The 25,498-nt window shown below is 43.0% G+C and overlaps 1 protein-coding gene across 3 annotated transcripts in view; it reads left to right on the top strand.

The window, feature by feature from the left end:
- Positions 1-25,498, top strand: part of Aff3 (AF4/FMR2 family member 3) — a 481,117-nt gene that overhangs the window by 227,015 nt on the left and 228,604 nt on the right. For all 3 annotated transcript variants that reach the window (XM_037199903.1, XM_028865744.2, XM_028865743.2), the window contains one exon: positions 20,419-20,466. In XM_037199903.1, coding sequence (XP_037055798.1) covers positions 20,419-20,466 — 48 coding nt within the window. The remainder of the gene's footprint in view (positions 1-20,418; positions 20,467-25,498) is intronic.

Raw genomic sequence — 25,498 nt, 5'->3', positions numbered from 1 at the left:
TCTGTAGATCCAGTTGTTCTAGAACAATATTGAACAGATTATCTTTCCTCATCAGATTCACATCTGAAAAACTGCATTATTAATTCTTGGGCATTTCACACTGACTAAATTGTGTGTTGATCATATTCACCTCTCTCTGTCCTTCCTAACTCCACCCAGATCCACTTCCAACCCCTTCCAAATGTTATGTATGTCCTCTTTTCTTCCCTTCAACTTCTGGCTTTTAAAATCCCGCTGCCTCGATTTCCCTTGATGCTCCCCGAGCCTTGGGAGGGAGAACTGAAGGAGAAAGAAAGATCTTAAGAGGAGAGAGTAGAAGACAGGTAATAGGAGTAGGAAAGGAGGAATAATGGGAGGGAGGTTTAAGTGAGGTGATGGATACTAGGGTAAGGCAGAGAAGAAGGTGGAGAGGGATAGCTAAAACTAGGGATGTTTGCACCAGCCACGTGGAAACCTATTTTATAAACTTTATACATACATAATTTATAAATGTATATTTCATACAAGAGTTTCATAAGTTACCACATAAAAAAGACAGTGCTCCTCCCGAACCCTAGGTTGCGAAAGAAAAAGCCCAGTATCAGGTGTTGGACACCTCCCCTCTAGTCTCTGGTCAAGGGCATCCTAGAGACCCTGAAGCAATAAAAAAGACTATTGTTGTTGCTTTTGGTTGCCCACTACTACGTGATGGTCATAGTCTATTGTTAAAGACAACATGCGCTTTGATCACAGGGCATGGAGAAATCAAGTTGGTAGCAGCCAGTGAGCTTCCTCCTCTCTGGCTAGCTTTCATAGAACTGAAAGGTGCTGTTGAGACTGTTGGAGAAGAAAAGTCATCCCATTACCCAAATGTGTACCCTGAGAACCTCAATAATGACTGAAATGGCAAGATACGCCTGTGGCTGTAACAGTGGCATAAATGTCATTGGGGTAGCCAGTTACTTTCTTGTTGTCCATAAGGCCCAGTGCATAGGAGAAATGCATTTGCCATACTGTAACTCGGCCAAAAACCCATGGTTGGGGGATTCCTAAACCCTGCAGAATCTGCTGCTGTTTATCTAAATAGACATAGTATCACACTATCCTCTAAATGTGTGTCTCTCTGCCACCTCTCAGGCCTCATCAGTAAAGTTTCTTATGTAATACTAAGATGACAGTTAATGCAGAGACTTGCATCCAGTTAAAGTGTAGAAAATATATGTCTGTGAGTGGTCAGCCCCAAGTAAAACTGATTTTTAGTAAAAGATAAGCAGTGATGTGACTGGTAGGTATCAGGCTGCTCTTCCATCAAACTCCTTGTTTGATTTGCCAGGCTGCCTGGTGTCTGCTCAGTGCTCTTTTGATGACAGTATAAGTGGTCTACCCCTGAACAGAAGCTGCCGCTTTGCTCCAGTAGCAACTCTGCGTCTAGAACTGAATAGGGTTTCTTCCCCTGGTCTAGGTGCTCTAGCTTCCGTGGTAGGACAGGTCATCTCTAATGACTGCCTACACGATAGCTTTGTGAATGTCTTTTGTAAGTTAGCCTCCACTGTTTCTAATAATTAACGTATGGAACTAACCTGAGTATCCAACAACAAAGGAATAGATAAAGAAAATGTGGTATTTATACACTGGAACATTTTGAGTCAAAAAGAAGGAAGTTACGTCATGTTGTAGGAAAATTAATATAACTGGAAATAATCATATTAAGCAAATTGAGCCAGCACTAATTATATTAAGACCAAAACGTTTATCTTTTGGGACTCCTAGATTATATACAGATACATGAAATTGTATATATGTATATGATACACATATATATGACATGAAAGTAAAAGAAAATTGTCTCTGGGAACAAAGAGGACTAATGGAAGGGAACAGGAAGGAAGGATATTAGAGTGTATGGGGTGGAATATGTTCAGTGTACAATATGACTTGTAATAAAATATCCTTATGTAACAGTGACCCATATAACTAATATATACAGTTAAAAATACCATTAAAATATTAATGAAAATAACATTGGACTTAACAGCTAAGATCCACATGTGAGGGAATACATTCCATATTTGTCTTAGGTCTGGGTTACCTCACTCAACATGATTTTTTTCTAGCTCTATCCATTTACCGCTTAATTTTATGTCACTTTTTAAAAATAGCTGAGTAATATTCCATTGTGTAATGTGACACATTTTTTTTTTACACATTCATTCATTGATATGCACCCAGGCTGTTTTCAATTTCTGGCCATTGTGAATAGAGCAGCAGTGAACACGGTTGAGTAAGTGTCACGTTGGTAAGATGAAGGAAGCACTCTTTGGGCATATGTCCTAGAGTGGTAGAGCTGGATCTTGAGGGTAGATCTAGTCCCATGTTTCTGAGGAACCGCCACATTGCTTTCCACGGTGACTGTTCTAGTTTGTGCTCCCATCAGCAATGGATGAGTGTTCCCCTTATCCCACATCCTCACCAGCATGAGCTGTCATTTGTTTTCTCGATCTTGGCCATTTTGACTGGTGTAAGATGAAACTCATTTTGATCTGCGTTTCCTTGATGACTACAGATGTTGAACATTGCTTTATGCTTCTGTGCCATTTGTGATTCCTCTTTGGAGAGCTCTGTTTTTAATCTCAGTGTTCTGCAATCATGGCAGATGTTGGTTTCCTCCATTGGCCATGAATCTTCTGAACTGTAACTCTGTGTCTTCCGTCTCTGGGAGGTTTTCCTTTTAGGCCACTACTCAGTTCTTCTGAGTTGGACTAAAGGCACATCTTCCTGATTCCCTTCTTGATGAGACAAGGGAGCTAGCACTACCCTGAGATACTCACTACTTTTTTTAAACTTGAAAATAGTTTTAATCTTGAGACTTGTGTTAACCTTGAAAACTCAACACAAATCCGTTCCCACAACCACCTGAACACTGACTGCTGACACGTATAGTTGTGGTTAAAGGCATAGATGTGGTCCCTGAAATGGGGTTCACCCAGTTGGCCCTGCCACGTGCCACACATATGACCTTGAGCAAGATGCTCATGTACAAAAAATGTGGGTAACAGTAGAATATGCTTTACAAAAGCGTGATGACTGAATGAGGAGTGCAAAGCACTTAGCACTGTGCCTGGAAACGTATACTCCGTAGTGGGGTTAGCAGTTATGACTGTATAATCAGTCTCTAAGTCAGTGGCAAAAAACAAGATGTTCGCAATAGTTCTACCTGCCACCTCCACATCCCGTCCTCTCGACCAGCTGCCTCCATCTCCCTCATCACATCGTCTCCTACTTCAGGAAAGGTGAAATGATTATTGTATTCAAGTATAATTCAAGAAATTATAAACACCAAGGAATTCAATAAGGGAAAAAGTTCTCAAGTAGAAAAAGAAGCAGGCTTCAGAAACCATTGGGCTAAAGTAGAAATCACAAGCAGGGTGATTTTTTTTTTTTTTAACCTGCTGTAGGGCCATATGGTTACTGAATGTGTTGATGCTGCTTCTGAGATCCTTGAGTATTTTAAACTTGACATGTTATTTTTTTAATGATTTCAAACATCATTTCTTTCAGAGCCTTCCCCAATGTTGCCGTAATATCGAGCAGATGGCTCGGCAGCGTTTACATTTGCATTTTGCAATACTGCCATGTTATTTGCAAAATTTCTTTTCAAAAACCTGTGATTCGTTCTCTACCTTTTCAGAATGGCTGCAATGAAATTATAAATAGGGTCTTGGGCATGTAGGAATGGCGATTGCATGTGATATAGCTTTTTCCATTTTATATTGTTTTGCTTTGTTTTGTTTTTATATCCATTGTTAGCGTGTGCTCTCATTGTAGGACTTCCACTCAGGAAACAAAGTCCTCCCCATCCTTTCAGATGAGAGGTACATTAGTGCTGAGAGGAACCCTAATGAGTTTCAGTCTGTTCTTTACTTTCACATAGGCATATCATATTTTCTACAGTAATCATGTTTATTTATTTATCGCCTGCCCACCGCATAGAATGTCAGCTCCACGAAAGGTAGACCCGGCTTGTTCAACCCTTAACTTCTGGTGCCCGCGCAGCACCTGACCTCTGAATCAGTGGGCACAGGAGTTAAATATAATAGCCAACTTTCTAGGAACAAGCCAGCTAGTGTTCTGCGCATGGCCACTTTCTTCTCTCTGTTCACTTGTTATCTATTCTGGTGTGTTTTCAAGGGAGCTTTTCCACCTTTCTGATCGTCTTACTTCCTTGGTTTTGTTCTGTCCTATTTGTTTTTGTTGTTGTTGTTGTTGTAAACACCATCGGTATGTTATTAAGTAACCCCTTTGGGGCATCTTTTTCTTCATTGGGGGCACAACAGGATTAGTGCCAATAGAAAGGCATTTTCTTGCTCACCAGGTTGGAGGTAGGAAGCAGGACAGGCTGGATTATTGATCTGCACTGACTCCAGGCCTTTCCCTTTAAAGGCCTGTGGCAGCGACACCCAGCCCACCAGTGTCCCTATTGAGATGCCCTGGTTTCTTTCTTCTAAATGAGAAAGGGGGGCTGCTGTGGTATCTGCCCAGCTCACAGGGTGGCTAATGGAGCCGGCCGGCCGTGCCTGGCCGCTGTGCCACCGCCTCATCTGGATGTGCTCTGCCCTTGCTCGTCAGTGCCCCCAGTCCGTGACTGGCATAAAGCGCCATACATTAACTGTCTCCGTGACTTCAGGCCAGAGCTGTTTGGTCTCCGACCTGAGCAAATGGAGGAGAAAAGTTGCCGTTGAAGGTTACACTCCGCTGTATCTAGAGAAGGACCGTTTGCTCTAATTGTTGGAGGTGTTGGCAGGCTGTGGATGAGTACCATAACAAAGCCAGCTCAGAAGTGCGGTGGGAGGTGAAGATACCTGTTTCTTGCCACAACCACGTGACTGTAATGTTTCCGGCTTGGCTGCACTGGGCAGGTCTTTATCGCTGTTACGGTTTCCGGGGCGAGAAAAAGGGGCACCAGCTCGGCTGAATGAAAACCGACTTCTCTGCAGCCGGGATTACAAAAAGAGCTGAAGCTCAAGAGTCTGTGTGCTTTGGGTTGATGTGTCTCCCCTCTGAGCCTCAATTCTGCCACCAGCGAGTCCATGAAAGCCTCAGGCAGGGCCCCGAGTGGGAGATGGCCGTATAAAAGGTAAATTCCAACAGACACAGAAATTAAAAAAAAAAAAATGTAAAAAACCATTGTGATGGTTTCTGTAGTACTGCCTTTTTTTTTTCCTTCAGAAAACCAAACAAAAACAACAGGTAAGAACTGAAAAACTTAGGGAAGAGGAAATTAGGAAAGGGGGCAGCCGAAGCTCAGCTGTGAATAAGGGAGATGCCGAGATCAGCGGTGTTGTGGAATGCTGTGGACTCCCAGTGTTTGCTACTTCAGACTAGAAAACCTCACTTGTCTTAGGAGAAGCCGTGCTCTGGCTCCGCCAGTGTCCTGGCCCATTTTGTTGTTGTAATCACAGCTCTTGAGACATGGTACTTGGTAACATAAACAGGCTTAGTAAGATCTCCTAAGGGCTGGTAGGTCCCAGTGCATGACACTGGTGTCCTCAGCAGGGGGCTCTTGGCAGCCAGGCAGAAAGAGACACAGCTACTTCAAAAAGAGATGTGGCCTTGTTCTTTAATAGCCCATTCACACACAAAAACTAATCACCACTAGAGCAGGATAAACCTCTGGATGGGCAGTGCCAATGGCGCTGCTCAGGGGTCCCTTCACCTTCCAGTATTGGCGTACAGACCAAGCCCCTAGCATCCGAACCTTTGAGGAACATACCTTCCAAACCATATTGACACCATAGGTTACCCAACAGGGATTAATAGCCTGATAAAATCTGCCTGAGTATCATATTTTTCTGAATACTGAGTTTTTAACCACTTGTTTGCTTCAAGTTGTTGCTATGTTAATCTTCTCGGTATTTGGGAGGAAATATTGTACTCCTGTGGATAACGTCTTTCATAGGTCGCTAAGCATACAGCTACAATACTCAAATTTAAAAACTGTGAGCAGGATTGTGATACACTGCCATGTTTGTAAGAAAACAATATGCATATTTAATCTCTCCAATCTCTACCTAATTCAGCTGATTTATTGAACACTGTAATAACTCTTTATACTGTTGTCCTGATACTACCAAAATAGTCTTTGTAGTCTCTTTAGGGGTTTAACAAACAACTCATCCCAACCTGTATGGCAATTTGCCTTTCAACCTTTTCTTAAACAAAAATTGACTAGAAAGAGCTAGAACTACATGTTCTGGTTTTGTTCTTTGCTGAGGCTCTAACATGGGCCCTGGTGTGCTATGGTAAGTATTCTTTCTCTGAGCTGTGCCCCCAGATCAATGAGTATGTCTTAAAGCTCAAACAGATTTTGCACACTTTTTTTTTTGTAACTGTTTTCCACTCATTCAACTTCTGATTGGAACCTGAAACCTGAAAGTTGGTCAGACAGACTTATTGTCTTTTTCGGGGGTTCTAATTGTGAAAGAAGAGCTTACAGGAAGCTAAAATGACCGAGGTGGTGGTCCCGCATTGATTCAAACTCTCTTGTCTATAATGCCCTAAGATAGGTTAGAATCCTTGTTTGTATCAATGCCCTTTAAGTGAGAGGAGAGGAAGGAAGAGTAGGGAACAAGAAGGGAAATGGGGAAGAGGCAGCTGAGTGTACACTACTACATCTTAAAGCTTGTCTTAGTGAAGGTTTCTTATGCTGCGATAGAACACCATGACCAAAACCAGCTTGGCGAGACAAGAGTCCATCAGCGTACATGCCCCTATCACAGTTTCTTATGAAGGGAACTCAGGCAGGCACTGAAACCAGGACAATGACTGGAAGCTGCTTGCTGGCTTATTCCCTGTGGCTTGCTCAGTAGTGTGCTTTCTTCTACATAAAGCTCAGGTCTGCGGGCCCAGGGTTGGCCCCACCCACAGTGTGCTTGGTTCCACTCACCTAAATCACTAATCAAGAACACGCCCTACAGACTTGCCTACAAGTGGATCTTATGGAGGCATTTTCCCAGTTGAGGTTCCCTCCTCTCAGGTGACTCCAGCTTGTTTCATGTTGACATACCAGCGACACAAATCTTGTCTTGCATGTTGGAAGCAGTGTTCTCCTCCTAAATCCCTGCCACTCACACAGTGCCCACTGTGCCGCAATGCCATCCTGTAGTTTTTCTCCCATAATATTTCGTCTTCTGCCATACTTTATACTTTTCTGTTTATTGCTTTCCTGGATCCCATTGTTAATATAGAAGGTCTATAATAACAGAGTCTTCCATCTTTAACGTCATGCCAGATAAGAAATAAGTTAGAGCTAGGTGGTGATGGCACATGCCTTTGATTCCAGCACTTGGAAGGCAGAGGCAGGAGGGTCTTTGAGTTCAAGGCCAGCTTGGTCTACACAATGAGATCTAGGACATCCAGGACTGCACAGAGAAAACTTGTCTCAACAAAACAAAACAAAACAGAGGGGGGAGTGAGAGAGGGAGGGAGGGAGGGAGGGAGGGAGAGAGAGAGAGAGAGAGAGAGAGAGAGAGAGAGAGAGAGAGAGAGAGAGAGAAGTTAAGGGGGGTAGAGAAATGGCTCAGTGGTTAAAAGCACTGACTGCTCTTCTGCAGGACCCAGGTTCAATTCCCAGCACCCGTATGGCAGCTGATAACTGTCCGGAACCCCAGGATCCAACACCCTCACACAGACATACATGCAGGCAAAACACCAATCAATGTACATAAAAACAAATTAATAAAAATTTAGTTAAAAATAAATTAGGCAAGGCTGTTAAGCTACCAGTTCATCTAAGTATATAAATACCTAATTCAGATATCTCCATCCACCCTCTGCGAGATCTCATAAGACCTTGACAGGTGTCTTGCAGAAACCAAGAAGACCTCTGGCACTTTAGATGCAGGGAAAATAGCAGAGTGAAAATCATCTGGTCTTCATGAACTCATGTGGCCTGTTAGTAACTATTGCTTTTTTATGTCCTTAAAATGACTTCTGTGCAATCCTAAAATTGGGAATTATTCCTCTTCAGTGATCAACTGTCATATGGAAGGCACCTGCTCAACACTTTGTAAGCAGTACCTCATTTATTCTTCATATATACTTGGTACTCTTTTTATCCCGGTTTTCAGAATGAGAAAGGTGGGGCGAGTGAGATCACTCAGCTGGTAAGAGCCCTTGGTGCCAAGCCTGATGATTTGAGGTTGATCCCTGGGACCAACATGGTTGTAAAAGAAAATGCAATCCCAGAATATGTGCTATGCTATGCCCACACCCATGTACTTACATACAGTCACGAAATAAGTAAGTAAATGCAAAACTTGCCACAGTTTGGAGGCTAGAAAGATCTGGCTTGGTAATTGAGAGCACTTACTGCTCTTTCGAAGGACTGGAGTTTGGTCCCCAACACCCACATTTAGTAGCCATGACCGCCTTTCATTCCAGCTTCAGGGGATCTGACACCCCCTACTGGCCTTCCCAGGCATCTGCACACATGCATGTACACACACACAAAACACACACACACACACACACACACACACACACACACACACACACACTATAAAAAATTTAAAAGCTATGGGGGCTGGAGAGATGGCTCAGAGGTTAAGAACCTGACTGCTCTTCCAGAGGTCCTGATTTCAATTCCCAGCACCCACATGGTGGCTCACAACCATCTGTAATGAGATCTGCCACCTTCTTCTGTATACATAATAAATAGATAAATCTTTTAAAAAAAGTTAAAAGCGCCGGGCGGTGGTGGCGCATGCCTTTAATCCCAGCACTCGGGAGGCAGAGGCAGGTGGATCTCTGTGAGTTCGAGGCCAGCCTGGGCTACCAAGTGAGTTCCAGGAAAAGGCGCAAAGCTACACAGAGAAACCATGTCTTGAAAAACCAAAAAAAAAAAAAAAAAAAAAAAAAAAAGTTAAAAGCTAAATTAAAATAAAAAGAAATGGAATGAGAAAGTTGAAGAATAAAAAGTTAGGTAAGGTCCAGGAGCCCTGTAAGAAGTTTGGGTTTGCAAAAGCCCATGGCTCCTGTGTGCTAAACCACTCACATTCTGGTGTGATCGTTGGTATCCTGCAACAAACTTGGGCATCCATCAGGTGGAGATGCCTCCTCCTGGTACAGGAATAGTTTCTCTAAACGTGGTTGATGCTGTGACTATATCAACAGGCCCTTTTGATACCATGAGTGGTATTTTTGAGACATTGTCTTGGCATTTTGGTTGGCAAAAGCTGCCAGGTAAAGTGACTGAAAGCGCAGTCTTGGTATCGCTGCCCTACTGAGATATGAATTCCCTTCTGATTTGTGTTTGCAGTGTAAACTCTACCTCAGCAGTGGCCGGCCTCACTCATTTTGACACTGTAGACTGCCCTGCAGGCTTCCCTCGTGTCCCTGTGGCCGGGAGTTGCATTAGATAGTCCTTGCCATTCATTTCTTTATTGCCACGTAGCTTCTTGGTGTCCAGATTCAGCCACAAGTGAAAGTTCCTTAAGTTCAGTTATTTTCCCAGTACTAGAAAGCAAGTCCCAAAACAAAACATTTCATCTCATTCTCATTCTTAATGTTTATTGTGTTGACAGAGAAAGGTTGGCAGATACCAAAATTACCTTCCTTCCTCTAAGCTTTTAAGCCATGGTGTTAGAAAGAGAAGGACCTTGAAAATTTTCATTTACACTTTCTGAGTTAATTTGACTGTTCTTGCTAATTTTAGCACAAGCAGATCATTTCTTGTTAAATCATTGCAACATGATCTTAGGAGTACAACAATTAGATTTTTTTGTATCAAACATTTTTGTTTTTGGCATATGTGGTTGCTGTTTTTACCACTGGAGATAGAAGTTTCTTGCTGCAGTGTGCCTTATCATTCCTTGATAGAGAAAGAAAGAACGCAAAGACCTAAGCAAACGGCTTTCTTTCCAAGCGTTCTAAGAATCTGATCTTAGGGTGTTTGTGGACTATTAAAGAGGGCATATTCGCTTTCTCTGTACACAGAAGCTGTATTGGTATCAGTTTATTATACAGGTGATGTGTATTTCTTTGCAAGCTGTTGGTTTGATAAAGGTAACTTCCTCCTGTTGAATGAGAGATGCATGGAGATAGGACTCGAGAGGACAGAGGTGCAGAGATTGCCATCTTAGAAGGTCTCACCCAGAGGCTTTGGACTGACAGACTTGATGGAAAGGACTTTCTAGAGAGAATTACCAGATAACTTGGCCCAGGGACATCCTTCATGGAAACCCAGTGATCAACAGTCACTTCTAGGGGCTTTCTGAGGCTACCCAGATAGGGGAAATGCAGGATTAATGCCCAGTTTAATTCCCAGCGGACCCATGGTCCAGAAGCAAACAAACAACTGGCCTCATGACAAGGACCACATACTATTTCTCCAAGATTTGCTTAGTGCATACTTGTCAGAGGGAGAAGATAAGAGCTTTTGTCTCTTCAAGAACTCTTACTAGGAACCTGCAAATACTTCCCCAAATGAACATAAAACTATGTCAATGGACTCAGTAAGGAAACTACCATGAAAGGCTGCAAATTATGAAAAGTAACATCTTTGAAATACTAGCATTCAGATATGGGAATAAAAAACTAACAAACTTGATTTCTGCCAAGTTCTTACCTACTGACAAAACTAGGTGTGAATTTCTCAGTCATGCTCTCCAGTACTTCTTGCTCTCCCATCTGACAGGCTTTCTCTTCTCATATCAGCTGGATTTAGGGTTTTGATTTTTTTTTTTTTTGCATATACTTATGTCATGTTTCCTTGGAGCGTTCATAGAAACAGTTATGTTGGATAGACCGAATGAACCCTTCTGTGGGGCCACACAGACCTGAGACCTGTTGGGGAGATCCAAGGAAGGTGGAGATAAAGACTCATATCGGGCATGGCGCATGAAAGGTTGCTTGCGTTATTTATCTTAAATAAATAATTAAAAAAATTAATGGACTGCTCCAAAGAGAATACACGTTGGCCTATATTTATACAAAAGCCTGAAATTTAAAGTGCTCCAAAATGCTAAACTTATTGAGCAAGCATAGTGCTTTAAGCGAAAGATTCCACGGTGTGTTCTCTGTGATTGTTTGCAATTAAAATGCAGAACATTATTAACCACGTAAAGGCCAGGTAGCTAGATTATCAGAAAGGTTCTTACTTCACAAGCATAAGTTTAATGCCGAGAACCTAGGGAAAATACCAGTCCTGGTAGTATTCCCGACACCAGGGAGTCGAGGTCAGGAGAATCCCTGGGACGGACTGTTGAGCCAGTCTAGCAAAATTGGGTAGCTCTGGGCCAGTGAGAGTTCCTGTCTCAAATGAGGTGGCTAACACTCCTGAGGATGACCTCAGAGGTTGTCTTCTGGCCTCCACATACACTCCCTACACAGAAAGGCAAGATATACCTCCATGTGCACATATACACATGCATGCAAAATTAATAAAATAAAAACAGAGCATAAAAGAATTTCAGGCTGAGTATTGGGTTCCACTGCTGAGATCATGTAGCCCATGGAAGAATTTTTTGCTGATTCATGTTTTGTCAGCTGGAAAGAGAGAATGTCAGTTGAGGAAATGTCTCCTTCACATTGCCCTCTCTGCAATTCTGGGGAGCATTTTCTTGAATTGTGATTCATCTAAGAGTGCCCTGGCCACTGTGGATGGTACCACCCTAGGCAGGTGACCATGGGTTGTATAATTAAACAAACTGAGCAAGCTGCAAAGTCTAGCAAATAAGCAGCATTCCTGTGTGGTCTCTGCTTCAGTTCCTGACTCCAGGTTCCTGATTCAAATTTCAGCCTTAACATTCCTTGTTGATGACTGATGATAGCCTGTAAGCCAAATAAACCTTCCTCCACAGGTTGCTTTGGTTCATGATATTTTATCATTGCAAACTATGTACATATATAAAGCAAATGAGTACAATATTTAAATCTGAGGTTGGGAACACGGTTTAGAATGTGTTGGATAAGGGATTTCAGCCTGAGTTGTCAAATGCACAGTGCCACATTGCCATTGCCATTCTTGGTTGAAAGAGAATTGATTATATGTCTAACCTGGGGACACAAATTAGAGCAGTCCTGAGTTTCTTTAATTGGCTAATTTCATCAGCCACATTGGATTACTCTTTCCATCTTGCAAGGCTCTGTGTTCAGAATTTTATGATTGGAGAAGGAAAACACATTTGTGATGATAGGTGATAACCAAATGTGTTTTCCCTGTGTATTTTTCTTTATCCTTTAAGAGAGAGTTGTCCTGTCAGCAAGCCTTCTGCTGCTCATAAAGAACATATTATTTGCTCTTTATTAGATTAGGAGGCAGATAGATAATTGGGGGCAGGATAAGATTCAGGAAGACACTAAATAGGAAATGGTGCATTTCAGATGTCTCCCTGAAGGCTTGCCTGGCATGCGAGTGTTGAACGACTCTGTCTCGTCACCCCTCTTGAGCCTGCTGCTCTTCCTCTTGCTGGGAGGAGTGATTTGAGATGAAAGAACGGAGAGGTCTTGCCGTGTTCTTGTCAACGTCGATTATGAGTGTTCATTTATGACTGCGCTGTGATTTCCTTACCCCTTGTTGACAGGGCGGTGTGGAAGATGACCCTGACTTCCAGCACTGGGTACTTCATTGAGACATGACCCCACAGAAACGCACTCAATATCAATTAGTGACCACGATGTAAAGTCACTGTCCCTGGTTCTTGTTTTCTCGTGGCATCAATAGGCTTTTGACAAGGGCAGCACACTGAAAGACCACTAAACTTGCCGACAGCCACATGCACTTTTAACTACAAACACTGATTGAGATCACTGGTTTTTGTTATCTAAATGTAACTGGCTGACTTTGGCCTGTTGCTAAGAATCTAATAGGGATATTAAATTTATAATAGTTGATTTTCTGTCTAAAATAATTCCTAGGATTAAGCGCCACATAATTTGCCTTTAAAATATATTTTGGAATATTTTCATATGGTTGCATGGGTTGAGACTGAAGTCTAAAAGAAATCATGGTTGGTATATACCCTACACACATAGACTATAGAATATTTTATGTAGTGTGTTTATGTACATGCATTTTGACCGTGATACATCATTTGAGATGAGAATGCGGAATTCTCCACTTGTGGCTTTCTATCCCCTGCTGAAGATATTTCAGATTGAAGTTTTCAGTTCAGCCAGCAACCCTTTACTGATATTGCTTGTTCATGAAAGGCTTGCTTTACAGGTGCCAGTGTGGGAATTAGGAAGTTAAGTGGCCTGTGAGCAGTTTATGTGCTAATAGGTATAAGTTTAATTTTAATGAAGTAAATAAATGTTGATGTTCTAAGAATTAGGCTTTAAGGTACCTATCATTTGTTAATGTTTTAGGGAAAGCAAAGACATCTCTCATGATACAGATGACTGCCCTGTTTTTTTTTTTAACCATATTCATAACTTCAATTTTTAGTGGTATTTGTTATTTTTTTGTGCATGTATAGTGTTTGGATAAGTACATTTTTGTATGTGCATAAAGATGTATGCACACACATGTAGAGACAAGAGGTCTTTCCATTTTTTTTTTTTTTTTTTTTTTTAAAGATTTATTTATTTATTATGTATACAGAGGAGGGCGCCAGATCTCATTACAGATGGTTGTGAGCCACCATGTGGTTGCTGGGAATTGAACTCAGGACCTCTGTGGAAGAGCAGTCGGTGCTCTTAACCTCTGAGCCATCTCTCCAGCCCCCATTTTATTTTTTAAGACAGGGTCACTGGCTGAGCCCAGAGCTCACTGATGAGCTGAATCCCCAGAATTCACTGTGACTAGCCAGTGAATTCTGGGGATTTGCCTGTCTCTCCCACACTCACAGCACCAGGGCTGCAAAGCATGCTACTGTGCCTGACTTTTTACATGGATGATGGAGATGCAAAAGCTCTTCATGCTTGTGCTAAATATTTCACTAACTACGCCATCTCCCCAGAGCCCAGAACTTTTGATTTAAAAAAAAAAAAATTCTAGTTTTCTTTGTAAGTGCATTGGCCACTTTTTTTTTTGGGGGGGGGGGTCAGTCAACAGGTATCATATAGTAAGTGCCCTTGAAGTTGTACCACGTGCTCTGCTAGAGCCTGGTAGTGAACACATAATGAGAGGTAGCATACTTACTATAAACTGCTAATACAAACCATTGGGGCCCAGGACTTTCCTTGTTTTATTTTTTTCCTTGAAGGACAGTACAGATTGGTTCTCTCTTACCCAAAATGACCAGAAGTGTTACACAGTTCAGATTTCTTAAAATTTGTAGTGTTTGCAAATACACAACAAGGTATTTCCCAAGTCTAAATATGAAATTCACTTATGTTTTCAAATACAACTCATGTGCATAGCCTGACATTTTAAATGCTTTTGTGCACATACTTTGATCCAACATGAGATTGGATGTGGAATTCTCTACTTATGACAGCATATCAAAAAAAAAAAATGAAAGTATGAAGCATTTTGAATTTTATATTGTTGGATTAGTAATGTTTATAGTGTATTTATTAATGTAAAATGCAGCCTGGCGGCAATGGTGCATGCCTTTAATCCCAGCGCTCGGGAGGCAGAGCCAGGTGGATCTCTCTGAGTTCAAGGCCGGCCTGGTCTACAAAGCGAGATCCAGGACAGGCACCAAAACTACACAGAAAAACCCTGTCTTGGAAAAAAAAGAAAGAAAAAGAAAGTATATCTATTACCTGAGTATTTACCAAAACTACACAGAGAAACCCTGTCTTGAAAAACCAAAATATATGTATACACTAATAGGATGCTGTATGTGAGGGTTCAAAAGTATAGGGAGGTTTTCCTTTGAAGTGATGGGAATATTCTATAATTAAATACAAATCACTTGTATACTGTAAGTAATACTCTGATGCTGCTCAGTGGCGCACTTCAAAATAGCACTTACCTTACCCAACTTTCCATGATTGTTTTGCTTTGTTTTGTTTTGGGATAGTGTTTTGTACCATAGCCCAGGCTGGCCTTGAACTCGTGACAATACTCCTTTGAAGTGTGGGATGGCAGGGATGAGTCACTATGCCTAGCTACATCCTTTTAAGCTAATGCAGTTTGTTTTGTTTTTCTTCTCCTTCTGTTCATTTAGTTTTACATTATGTGTTAGAATTCAAAGGTATTTGTATCCATTGGGTATGGTTTTTCAGTTTCAGTAGATTCCCTAAGTTTTGTCTTGTGCATACACATTAGTCATTTCTTATTAAAGTTATCCTCATTTATTTTTCTTCGTATAGTATATGAGGTTTTTCATATTTTAAGATTGTTCATACCATTACACAAATCATCATTGAGCTTTTTTATTTAAAAATTATTTTATATGCAATTTATTTTGGTCGTGTTCTTTTCCCTCCCCCATCTTCTCCCAGATCCTCCCCTCTTACCCAGCTTCATATTCAGTGCTCCTGGTCTCTTTCTCCTCTCCCAAAACAATTTTCAAAGACCAAACAAAAACTCAATAAGACAAACAACACTGGGCGGTGGTGACGCACACCTTTGATCCCAGCACTCAGGATCCCAGCAGGCGGATCTCTGTGAGTTCGAGGCCAACCTGTGCTACAGAGTGAGTTCCAGGAAAGGCGCAAAGCTACACAGAGAAACCCTGTCTCGTAAAACAAACAAACTAAAAGACAAACAACAATAATAATGCACATGTGCACACACATAGCTCTACTGAGTTTGTTCTGTGTTGACCCGCTATCCTGAGAATAGGGGCATGCGCTGGAGTGTGGTTGATATACCTAGTGTCACTCCTTTGGAGAGAGCATTTCCAGCAGGTAATAATCGAAGATAACTTTCTTGGTTATGGGTAGGACTTTGTGTCCACCTCCCCTTCTCTTTGCTGGGATTTCATCTCATTTGGATGTGTGCAGGCCTTGTGTGTGCTGTTACAGTCTCTGAGTTATATGTTCATCAGCCTTGTTGTGTCTGGAAGACACTGTTTCCTTGGCATCATCCACACTTCAGCTTCTTACACTCTTTCCACATAGATCCCTGAGCTTTGGACCTGTATATCTTGCAGGCCAGTCATTCATTGTAGGACTCAGTTTGCAGCTGAATGATATTAATGATTACTTTCCTCTAATAGTATGCAAAGTGTCTTCTAGCCCTGTGAGTGCTAGTCAGTAGGGGTGAAGCTTCTAGTTGGGTATCAGCTTCATTTCTCCCTGTTCAATGACATAGGAAGTGGTGTCTTCAGTGATAGGGTCTTACTGTCAGATCATGAAGTATAACCTGTAACCTTGGCAACAGCTTTTGAGTTTGGGGGAGGAGTCTAGGGGACCCATTTGGCCAGTGACTCAACAAGATGTAACCCATTCCTTGCATGGGAGGTTTTACTTGATGTCATAAGATATCCAGTTGGATTCATTCTCTCCCCATTATTTGGTGACTAAATTTAAGTTCCTTTCATATATGTATGTGTCTTAGACAGCTTTTACAGTTATTAACCTATGTCTTTAATGTTCTCTCCTTTACTCTGCTCTCTCATCCCCCTCTGCATTTAATCTTCCTCATCTGTTTTCCCCTGCATCTCTTTATAACACTATGTTCAATTTCTCCTTTCTTGGGGAGAGAACTAAAGACCCATGCCCGGTCCCCACTAGCTACCTAATCTCCAGAGTTGTTCTAATTGAAACATACATGTCTGAAGTTTCAAGGCTAACATCAGCATAAAAGACAAAGCATGCAATGTTTGGTTTGGGGGGGTGGGTCTGGGCTACCTCTCTCAGGATACGTGTTTCTCTTTCCATTTACCTGCAAACTTTATAATTTTATTTTTCTTAACAACTGGGTAACATTCCATTGTATAAATGTACCACTTTTCCTTATCCATTCATGAGTTGATGGACATCTAGGCTGTTTCTAAGTTCTGGCTATTGTGACTAGAACACCACCGAGCATGGATGAACAAGCCTCACTGTAGTAAGAAGTCCAGCCCTTTGGCCATCCGCCCAAGAGTTGTATGGTTGGATCTTGTGGTAGATCAATATTCAGCTTTTTGAGGAACCTCCACACTGATTTCCATGGTTTTAATTGCCCTTTTTAATAACAGTAAAATAAAATCATGTAGCTTTTACCAAGTATATGATTAAAAATTCAGCAAGCTTAGCTGACCAGTTTTACTTATTTCTCTTGTGATATAGTACTTTCAAAGTTCCCTAAAATTAAATGTTAACCCCCGTTTCATTCCTAGAGTACATACCATTAATTCTGATGGTTTCCTGAGTAATGTGTGTTAATAATGTATTAAGGGTTTTATATTTATTTTCATGTGGAGTATTGAGAATTCCCTTTCTTTTTTTAATTTAATAAAAATAACTTGCATTGTTTTCTATAAATTTCTACTATGAAAGGGAAAAACCTTCAAAATGCTTCAATTATCTTGCTAGAAGCCCCATGTGAAGGTGATTTTTATATTACTCATTGCCTTGGGGCTCTAAGCCCAAGCTTTTACTTCATAAATCAGATTTTTTTTTTCAAAAGATTCCAGTTTCATGTGTTTTTATTTACATTGTGTTCTGAGTTCATTGTATCTATCATTTAGCCTTATGTAATTTTTTTGTGCAAATGTACTATTTCCTTTCCGAATAATTTATATATTTTAGGTGGTCGTGCACTTAGTTTGTTAGGGAACACAGCGGTGGGATGAGGATCTCTGACCGTGGCAGGCCTGCCCTGCTTCCTTCCCTCTTGCCTAAAATGTCTTCTCTGATGCTCTGCTTGTGCCCTGGCTCTTCCTCATTCTGCAGTGAACCCCCAAACCCTGTAATCTGCCATTCAGTTGGTATTGCTGTTTTCACTGTCGCTCTTTTTACCTGCTATGATGGCCCTTTATGTTCTGTCCCTTTGCTTTTGCTTGTCTCCCTCTGAGTGTCTGGATGTCTCAAGGCTTGGTGGTGACACTTAAGACCCCAGAGGCTGAGCTGGATGGGAATGGTAGAGCCGAAGGCACTTGGGTGAACAGAGCAGGTAAGGTTGGGAGGCTGAAGAGCAGAGATGAAATGGGGGACCTAGCTTCAGATAGGGGGAAGGAGAGTGCGGCCCTTGGATGGTGACAGGTCGGGATAGGTGGAGAGAAGCAGAATTTGAGAGCCAACAGGCCATCTGCCTCATTGCTCCCAAGTCACCCTGCGCTCAAGAGCTCTGGCTAGGCCGGGACTTAATTGTAGAGATAGGGCCTCCCACAGAGTCATGGCAGTTCCTGGTGTTAGCTTAGTCTTTGGGAATTGTTTTCATAGCGTTAATAGAATACCTAATTTCTTTGTCTCAGGTTTTCTGTAAATGAAAAATAGTGAGACTTGTTTAAAAATAATACTGTAGGAATATTTAGGTGTATGTGTGGTCTATACAGTTTTTAAATGCTCAAGGGTCTTCTGAGGATTTGCTGACAGAGACGTTGTTTATGAATGAAAGTTTCCTTGAAATATGTCTGATGAAGAGTTAAACTATTTTCAAAATGTGTCCTGTGTGCAGCTCATCTCCTCTGCCATGAAATGCCATTTCACCCTGATTTGATGGAGCCTTTTCTCCTTAAGCCTTGCTTCTTCCAGTGTGCTGTGCTCAGCATGATAATTAGGGACTTCAGCTGTCAGGGACATGATGCTCCTGGCTGCTTCTTGAGATCTCCTTTCCCAGAACTTCAGTCCTCAGATTTCCCTGGCAGGCTGTGCAGTGTGCATGAGTGGTAGGATTTGGGGAAAGCATGTAACAAACCGAGGCTGTGGAGGAGAATCGGCTGGGGACGCTGGCTTCTTAATTGAAGTGTAGTTGGAGTTTCAATGAGGTGAGACTGTTGTGACAGATTTCAAAATGTAAATGATAGGAAAATGGAGGCGGTTCATCAAAGTCACCGTAAATATGGAACAGCAGCTCTGCAACACAGCATGAGACAACAGCCACAAAACCTCAGGGGGAAAAAACAAAAACAAAAACAAAAACCCGAGTAATTAAAACTTATATCGTGCAGCCTCCTTCTCAGTGGGTACCTTTCCGAGGGAAGCAGTGATGTTATTGTGAAAAATATAAACACAGTTTTGGAGATGTAAACTGAATGCACGTTTTAACTCATACACACAGAAAGTTTTCACATTGTAAATATAATCAAAGCACACAACAGTAGTACAAATCAGACTTGAGGAAGATCCCCGAAAGGCAGAAAGCCCCTGGCCCCTTCCACTCTCCTGCTCACTGACCTACCCCGTCTATGCATTTGGAAACGCCTGGGTGCCATTCTGTGCTCCCATTCTGAGGCCATATATCCTTACGGAACACAGTTTGGAATGCCACAGAGACTTTGCACGTGGAGTGTGTTCTACATGGAGGATAGTTCTAGATATTGAATGGCAGTTGTGGGGAGGCTGTTACTGAGAAGGCCAGGGTCCAGTATGGCCACTTTGAGGAAACTTGAGCTATGACTCAACGGAGCTTTGGAATTAGCTAAAACAAACCAACAAACAAGAAACTCCAGAAGGCGTAGATGGCATTCCTAGAGGAAAGAAAGTTGTGAAACCAGGGCAGTGGGTTTGATTACCAGAGCACAGAAATGCCCCGTTCCAGTGTGTCGCACCGTGCTGTGGTTGGCACCCTCGAATTACAGGACCCACAGAATGACTTTCCTGTGGGCAGCACACCCAACAGTGGAGCCCACTGCTTTTATGTTCCCGTAAAACCGCGTCCTCTGCTCTGGGCTGTGCAACCAGCAGTAACTAAACAGGGTCTGCAGAGCTTAACGTTTTCTCCAATCAGCTGTGACCCGAGGCCCCCACACCTCAGAGCTGTCTACAGTGCGAGGGGCCTGGGGGACAGCAGAGCAAAGGGGCTCTGGTGAGGTCTGACACCAGTCCGCATACTTGGCACATTACTTGGCAATGCCCAGAGGATTGTGGCTGCTCTTAACTCGGTATTTAGTTTTAGACTCACCCTGCCGCTCAGAGTAGGATTTGAGGGCTGTGAACTAGACTTTTATTTAAGCTGTGGTAACCGCCCGTACCCATCTGGTCCGTGGCATATATTTCACGGGTAGACTGGATCTACTTTGTGGTAAAGTCAATGGTTTCCACGCTTGAATGAAGCCCAGGGTGGGTGGATCTCAGAATGGCGGAACTTTTTCTGTGTTTCTAGGAACTTCCCCACTTAAATTAACATAGTGGGAGAGCTCTGGGCCGAGTCTGTGGGCATGCATATGTATGTGGCTCTGCCTGCCAGGAAACCCCGAGGAAACAGCCACACTGAGAACTGACCAATGAGAGCTGGCCATCAGGGCAAACTCCTCATCAGCATGCCCTGCCTTAAACATTCCCTTAGGCCAAGATTGCTTTGCCCCTCCTCCCCTATAATTTGGAAATTTGCTTATCATCTTCTTTGTGACATCGTTCCATTTGATCAAACCTAATTTATTTTTTCTCTGCTTTCAGGAGAGTAGATCTGGAGAAAGCAACAGCTGTGTGGAAGAAATAATTCGGGTAAGGATGCTCTTTTAAATCTTATCCATGTTTTGGCCGTGCACAGATTTCCCAAAAGAAGGAAGTCCTGTGGTCACATTATCCCAGGGGTCGGTCGTGGTTTGTGTGATGTTTACCTGCTCTAAGGATGATCATCGAAGTCACCAAAGGGACGCCTAAGGGAGCAGCAGCCCTTCCTCTCAGTATTCTAGGAGTCACCCTGTTGTGGTACCTTGAGGCACACTGAGAAGACACTATTCAAGTGATCAGCTAGATGACCAGAAAACAGATGTTAGGTGAAAAATATAGCAGGACTCACATCTGTATGCACCTATTTATCGCCCGAGCGCCCCTTTAATGTGCTACTTTCTGAGTCAGGCAGGGGCTGCCTTGTGATTTTTCTTCTAAATGTGGTTAGAATCAGAAGGCCCTGACATGGAGAATAGCACTGGGGCCTGAAATGTGCTTCTCTGTTGTATCGCAGGCTTTCATTTCTTTGGTACTTGTTTGCCCGGCCTTCCCGCCGACTTCCTTCTACAAAGCCAGTTTCACACAGAGACAGACAGGTTGGGCTTTCGCGCCGTATTCATGTTTTCCTGAGTGTTCCAACTTATAATCAGGAAGTCAATGTCAACCCATAGTTTTCTTCACTCGTAGTTTTCCAGGGGAAATAACCTAAAAATTACAGTTCTTGGAAAGCTGATATTATTACACTGGGCAAAACACCAAAATAAATGACACTAGATGGTATAGTCATTCCCTGTAAAGAGAACATGAGCATGTTTCTACCTTTTGGGCATCCTGCATGTTTTTTCACGAGTTACCAACACACTACAGTATTATTATATCATTACTTGACTTACAATTTTTACCTTCACAAATTGTTCTCAACAATGATATTTTTTTCCTTCCCCAAAAGTGTTAGAATAACTAAAGTTAGTTTTTTCTTAATTTATAATGATTTTCCTTCTGAAGAAAACTGTTTTTAAAGCATGACACTTCATTTCTGATCTTTAATTACAGTGAGTCCATATTTTATTTTTAAAAATCTATATTGTCTGTTTTGTTTCAGATTAAACAGCTGCTAGTGTATGATGCTGATAGCATCTCCTATTTTACTCTTTCAACATACTTTCATGTCGGGGCTAGATAGTCCACTGTCCTTTGATTGGTCTTATTGTCTACGTTTGTATCTCTCTCTCTCTCTCTCTCTCACACACACACACACACACACACACACACACACACACACACACACACTCACTCACTCTGTGATTAGACATACCTCCTTATATCTTCCTTTGCCCATTCTGAAGAAATTTGGCATCTGGCATCCCTTCTCCTTGGTCTTCCTCCTTGCTCTCCTGACAGGGTCTCCCAGGCCGGCCTGGAACCCAGGATTCTATCTCCACTGCCTGATGGCTGGGGATTACAGGTGTGTGCCGTCATTCTCTGCCCCGGCCTTCCTGTTCTTACCTGTAGACAGGGCTGGAAATTGAAATAAAGACTTCAATGTATACATCAAAAAGTCATTCTCTAAGGAAGTTGAAATCCGTTTAAGTAAAGCAGATTCCTACAGTCAAGTGTAAAGCTTCTACATTTTCTACAGAGAACTAGTGAAACCCTCATATTCCCGTCCACCCCACTCCTAACCCTCCTACAGCACTGCCTCTGCACAGCCCTCCTCCCGTCAGGTGTGGCACAAAGAAAAAGCCTGGAGCCGTCGAGTAGATGGGTCAGTGCCCGCCTATGAGACTGGCGGTTCCAGAGTTGTGCTAGCTGGCCCTGGATGTGGGGACTGTGTGAAGCTAGTGAACTATTTGATCTCTCCTCCTCTCAGAACCCTGAAGAGGTCGAGTCCTAGAGAAGTGGTAGTGTATCAGTCGTAGGTGGACTCTTTCACACCAGCTCCCAGACTCTTCGGGGTGTTGTTAGTGGCAGTTGATGATGGAAGAGTTACCAGGGGGTGTGCTGTTTCCCCAGTGGTGCCTGGGTTTTTTCCAGCTGTCCCCTGCCTCACTCAGTTGGCGGGTCTCCACAGCCATCTCCCCCTCTCTCCCTAAGTGGATCATCTTCCCCAGACACAGTCACAGGGCTCCTTTTCACTAGCAGCCTAGCGTACTCTCTGTGTATCTGTCTCACACCAGCATCCCTCTGAGACTCTGGCCCCACATTAAAGTCAGTGAGCAGTAGAGTGAATGAGTGAAGGAGTCTTCCAAAGGAAAGCCACCATGGGATGTTGGCCGTGAGTCATGGTTGTGGTTGGTTGTCCTTTTGATGTCTGGTTTCCATGGACAGCCTTTGTAGAGCCCAATTTCTTCATAATTTTTCTGCTCTTTGACTCACTTAGGGGGAACCTGATGTGGCCAAGGGCATCGGGAGTACTTGTTTGAAGCTGTGCTGTTTAAGGGGTGGTGCTGCCTTGTGAAGGAAGCAAAGGGCCCCCAACATGCCTCAGCATGATGGCAGTTGGAGTTCCCGTGTCCTTTCTGTGTGGAACAGCAACTGGGAAAACAGGGGATGGGCTAAATAGACATGGCCCCTTGCCCTTGTAGACCTGCCTGCCTGCCGGCAAAGGCGGTTTCTGAGATGCGGTTAGGAAATACATTACACCCGCTGGGACAGATTCTCAGGGATTTACGTGACCTTACCATGTGCTGTGTGACCTTTCTTGGGGTTCAGGCTGGTCTCACTGGTGGTTAGAAGATAAATGGGGCACCGGCTGAGGGATGCTGAGGGTCGCAAGCAAAGGCAATGCAGAGTTCATCCTGTCCGAGCCCTGTGAGGGAGGGCAAGGCCGACCAAAAGGACTAGAGACTTGGGGGATCGAGATGACAGGAGGGGCTGGGTCGTGCTGGCCTCCCAGGCATGGTCAGGTCCCATGGAAGGGAGCCACAGTCACAATGGCAATTTCCATTCCCGGTTCTGACAGCGTGGAAGATGGAGTGGAGAGGTGAGGAGAGGTAACAAGAAAGGGTGGATGGAAGCCATTGAAAGAGTGTCGAGAAGAGATGTTTGGAAGTACGTGCTCACATGTGAGCCATGGGGGCACTTAGGATTACGCCTGTTTTAGAGAGCGAGGGGAACTAGGAATCCATGTATAGACATGCTGGGCTGGAGGGCATTTGGGGCATCTGGAGAACAGAGATGAGCATGTAGGTGAGTGTGGATCCCGGCAGACGGCTAACCTCATTGATAGTAACGGCAGATATGCCACGTTTTCCAGGAGAGAGGCCGGCAAACAAGAGCATGGTGAGCAGGGAATGGAGCGTACGGGAGGTAGCAGCTTAGAAGGATGGGGTGTCGGGGTTCGTTCTCACCGGCTTGAAGGAAGGGAGCCGAGGCAGTCTGCAGGAACGGGGATCCCCATTCCCGTGTGGCGGCCATGCACCCACCTGTGAAACTCACACAGGTTTGTGGCTCACATTGCCAACTGCGTCTTTAACGTCTGCTGCTGCTTCTTCTTCTCCCCACCTTTATTTTTGCTGAGGTGACTGTTTTCAAATCATTTGAATATTACCATGCATTCCGAGGTATAATTACTTTTTATTCTTACTCAGAAAATTTTAATCCTGGGACCTCATAAATCTGTATGTAATTATAGAATTCCCTTCTCCAAGGGAGAAATTATCACCAAGTTCTGTGGAGATGGGCCATAAGTGCTTGAGGCCCTCCTGGCTGACATCCGCGCGCAGTAGACGGTTCCACACGTTGTCCTGTATTTCACCCTTGAAGGCTCAAGTGGTATAATACCTTTGTGCCTTTCATAGCATCATCCATTAACATATGATGACATTAACATTTGTTCAGCCAGTAAAAGCCGTTTACAACATAATGGAAGGAGTGTGGGGCCAGGATCCAGGATGCACAAGGTTTATGCAAGAAGGTTTTAGATTACACTCTGCTGAGGGCACCCCCACAATGTGCTATGCCTTTGTAATAACAACCCAGGGGCCCGTGCTTGAGATTCTGGTTTGGATTTAGGGACTATTTGAGTGTGTAGCATCTGAACAGATTCTCTTCTTGGGTATCATCTTTACTCACTAATTTAATTCGAGTGTGCTGTGAGGTATCCGTCATGGGTATTTGCATAGAGTTGCATACTTCTGTTTATATGAAGGGGGTAAATGGTACTTGTTTAAATTCTAGGGATCCATTTCCTGGACATTATAATGGAACAGCCTTCAAGCGAGTACAGGGAAATCATTTTTTTCCCTTAATTTTCCAAAAACTGAAGAGTCTGCTACATAGCTTCTCTGGAGAGGGTTGTGCATTGTGAGCAGTGTCATATGGCTTGCACATCATTGCAGCCTGTCACATGGCCAGACTCCGGGTGGTGGGACAAGAGAGGCCTTGTGCTCAAACATCTACGTGCTCCTTGCCCCAGATGAAAACATATTAGCTACTCTGTGCCTACTGGAATGAGAAACAAAGAGATGACTTGTTTTCAGTGACTTGTTTGGGTCATTTGGAGAACTGGCTCAGGTCACATCCCCTGCACTGCAGGCCAGAGCAGCTTTTTATAAAAGTTTGTACTGTTTCTTTTATAATTTTTCTTTCATTTGTTTCCAACACTAAAGATTTAATTCATGGCAAATTGAAGTCCACTAATAACAAAAATCAACTCAGGGAGAACTGTCAAGGAATAACATTAATGAAGTCTATTACTTATTATAGAAAAATAAGCCAGACCGTGGTGGTGCACACATTTAATCCCAGCACTCAGGAGGCAAGTGGGTCTTTGTGAGTTCGAGGCCAGCCTGGTCCACAGAGCGAGTTCTAGGACAGCCAGGGCTACATAGAGAAACCCTGTCTCAAAAAATGAAAAAATAAAAATAAAAATAAAAACCAAAGAAACATGGCTGTAAGAAATTGAGGGCTGAAGAAATATCTCAGTGGTTAAGGGCATTAGCTACTCTTCCAGAGGACATGGGTTCAATTCCTAGCACCCATGCAACAGCTCACAACGACTGTAACTCCAGTTCCAGGGAATCTAGCACCCTCTCATAGACATTCATGCAGGCAAAACACCAGTGCACACAAAATAAAAATA

Source organism: Peromyscus leucopus, chromosome 16_21 (assembly GCF_004664715.2).
Source record: "Peromyscus leucopus breed LL Stock chromosome 16_21, UCI_PerLeu_2.1, whole genome shotgun sequence".
Lineage (NCBI taxonomy): Eukaryota > Metazoa > Chordata > Mammalia > Rodentia > Cricetidae > Peromyscus > Peromyscus leucopus.
The sequence above is the reverse complement of the archived record's forward strand: the minus strand, read 5'-3'. Positions and strand labels throughout refer to the sequence as shown.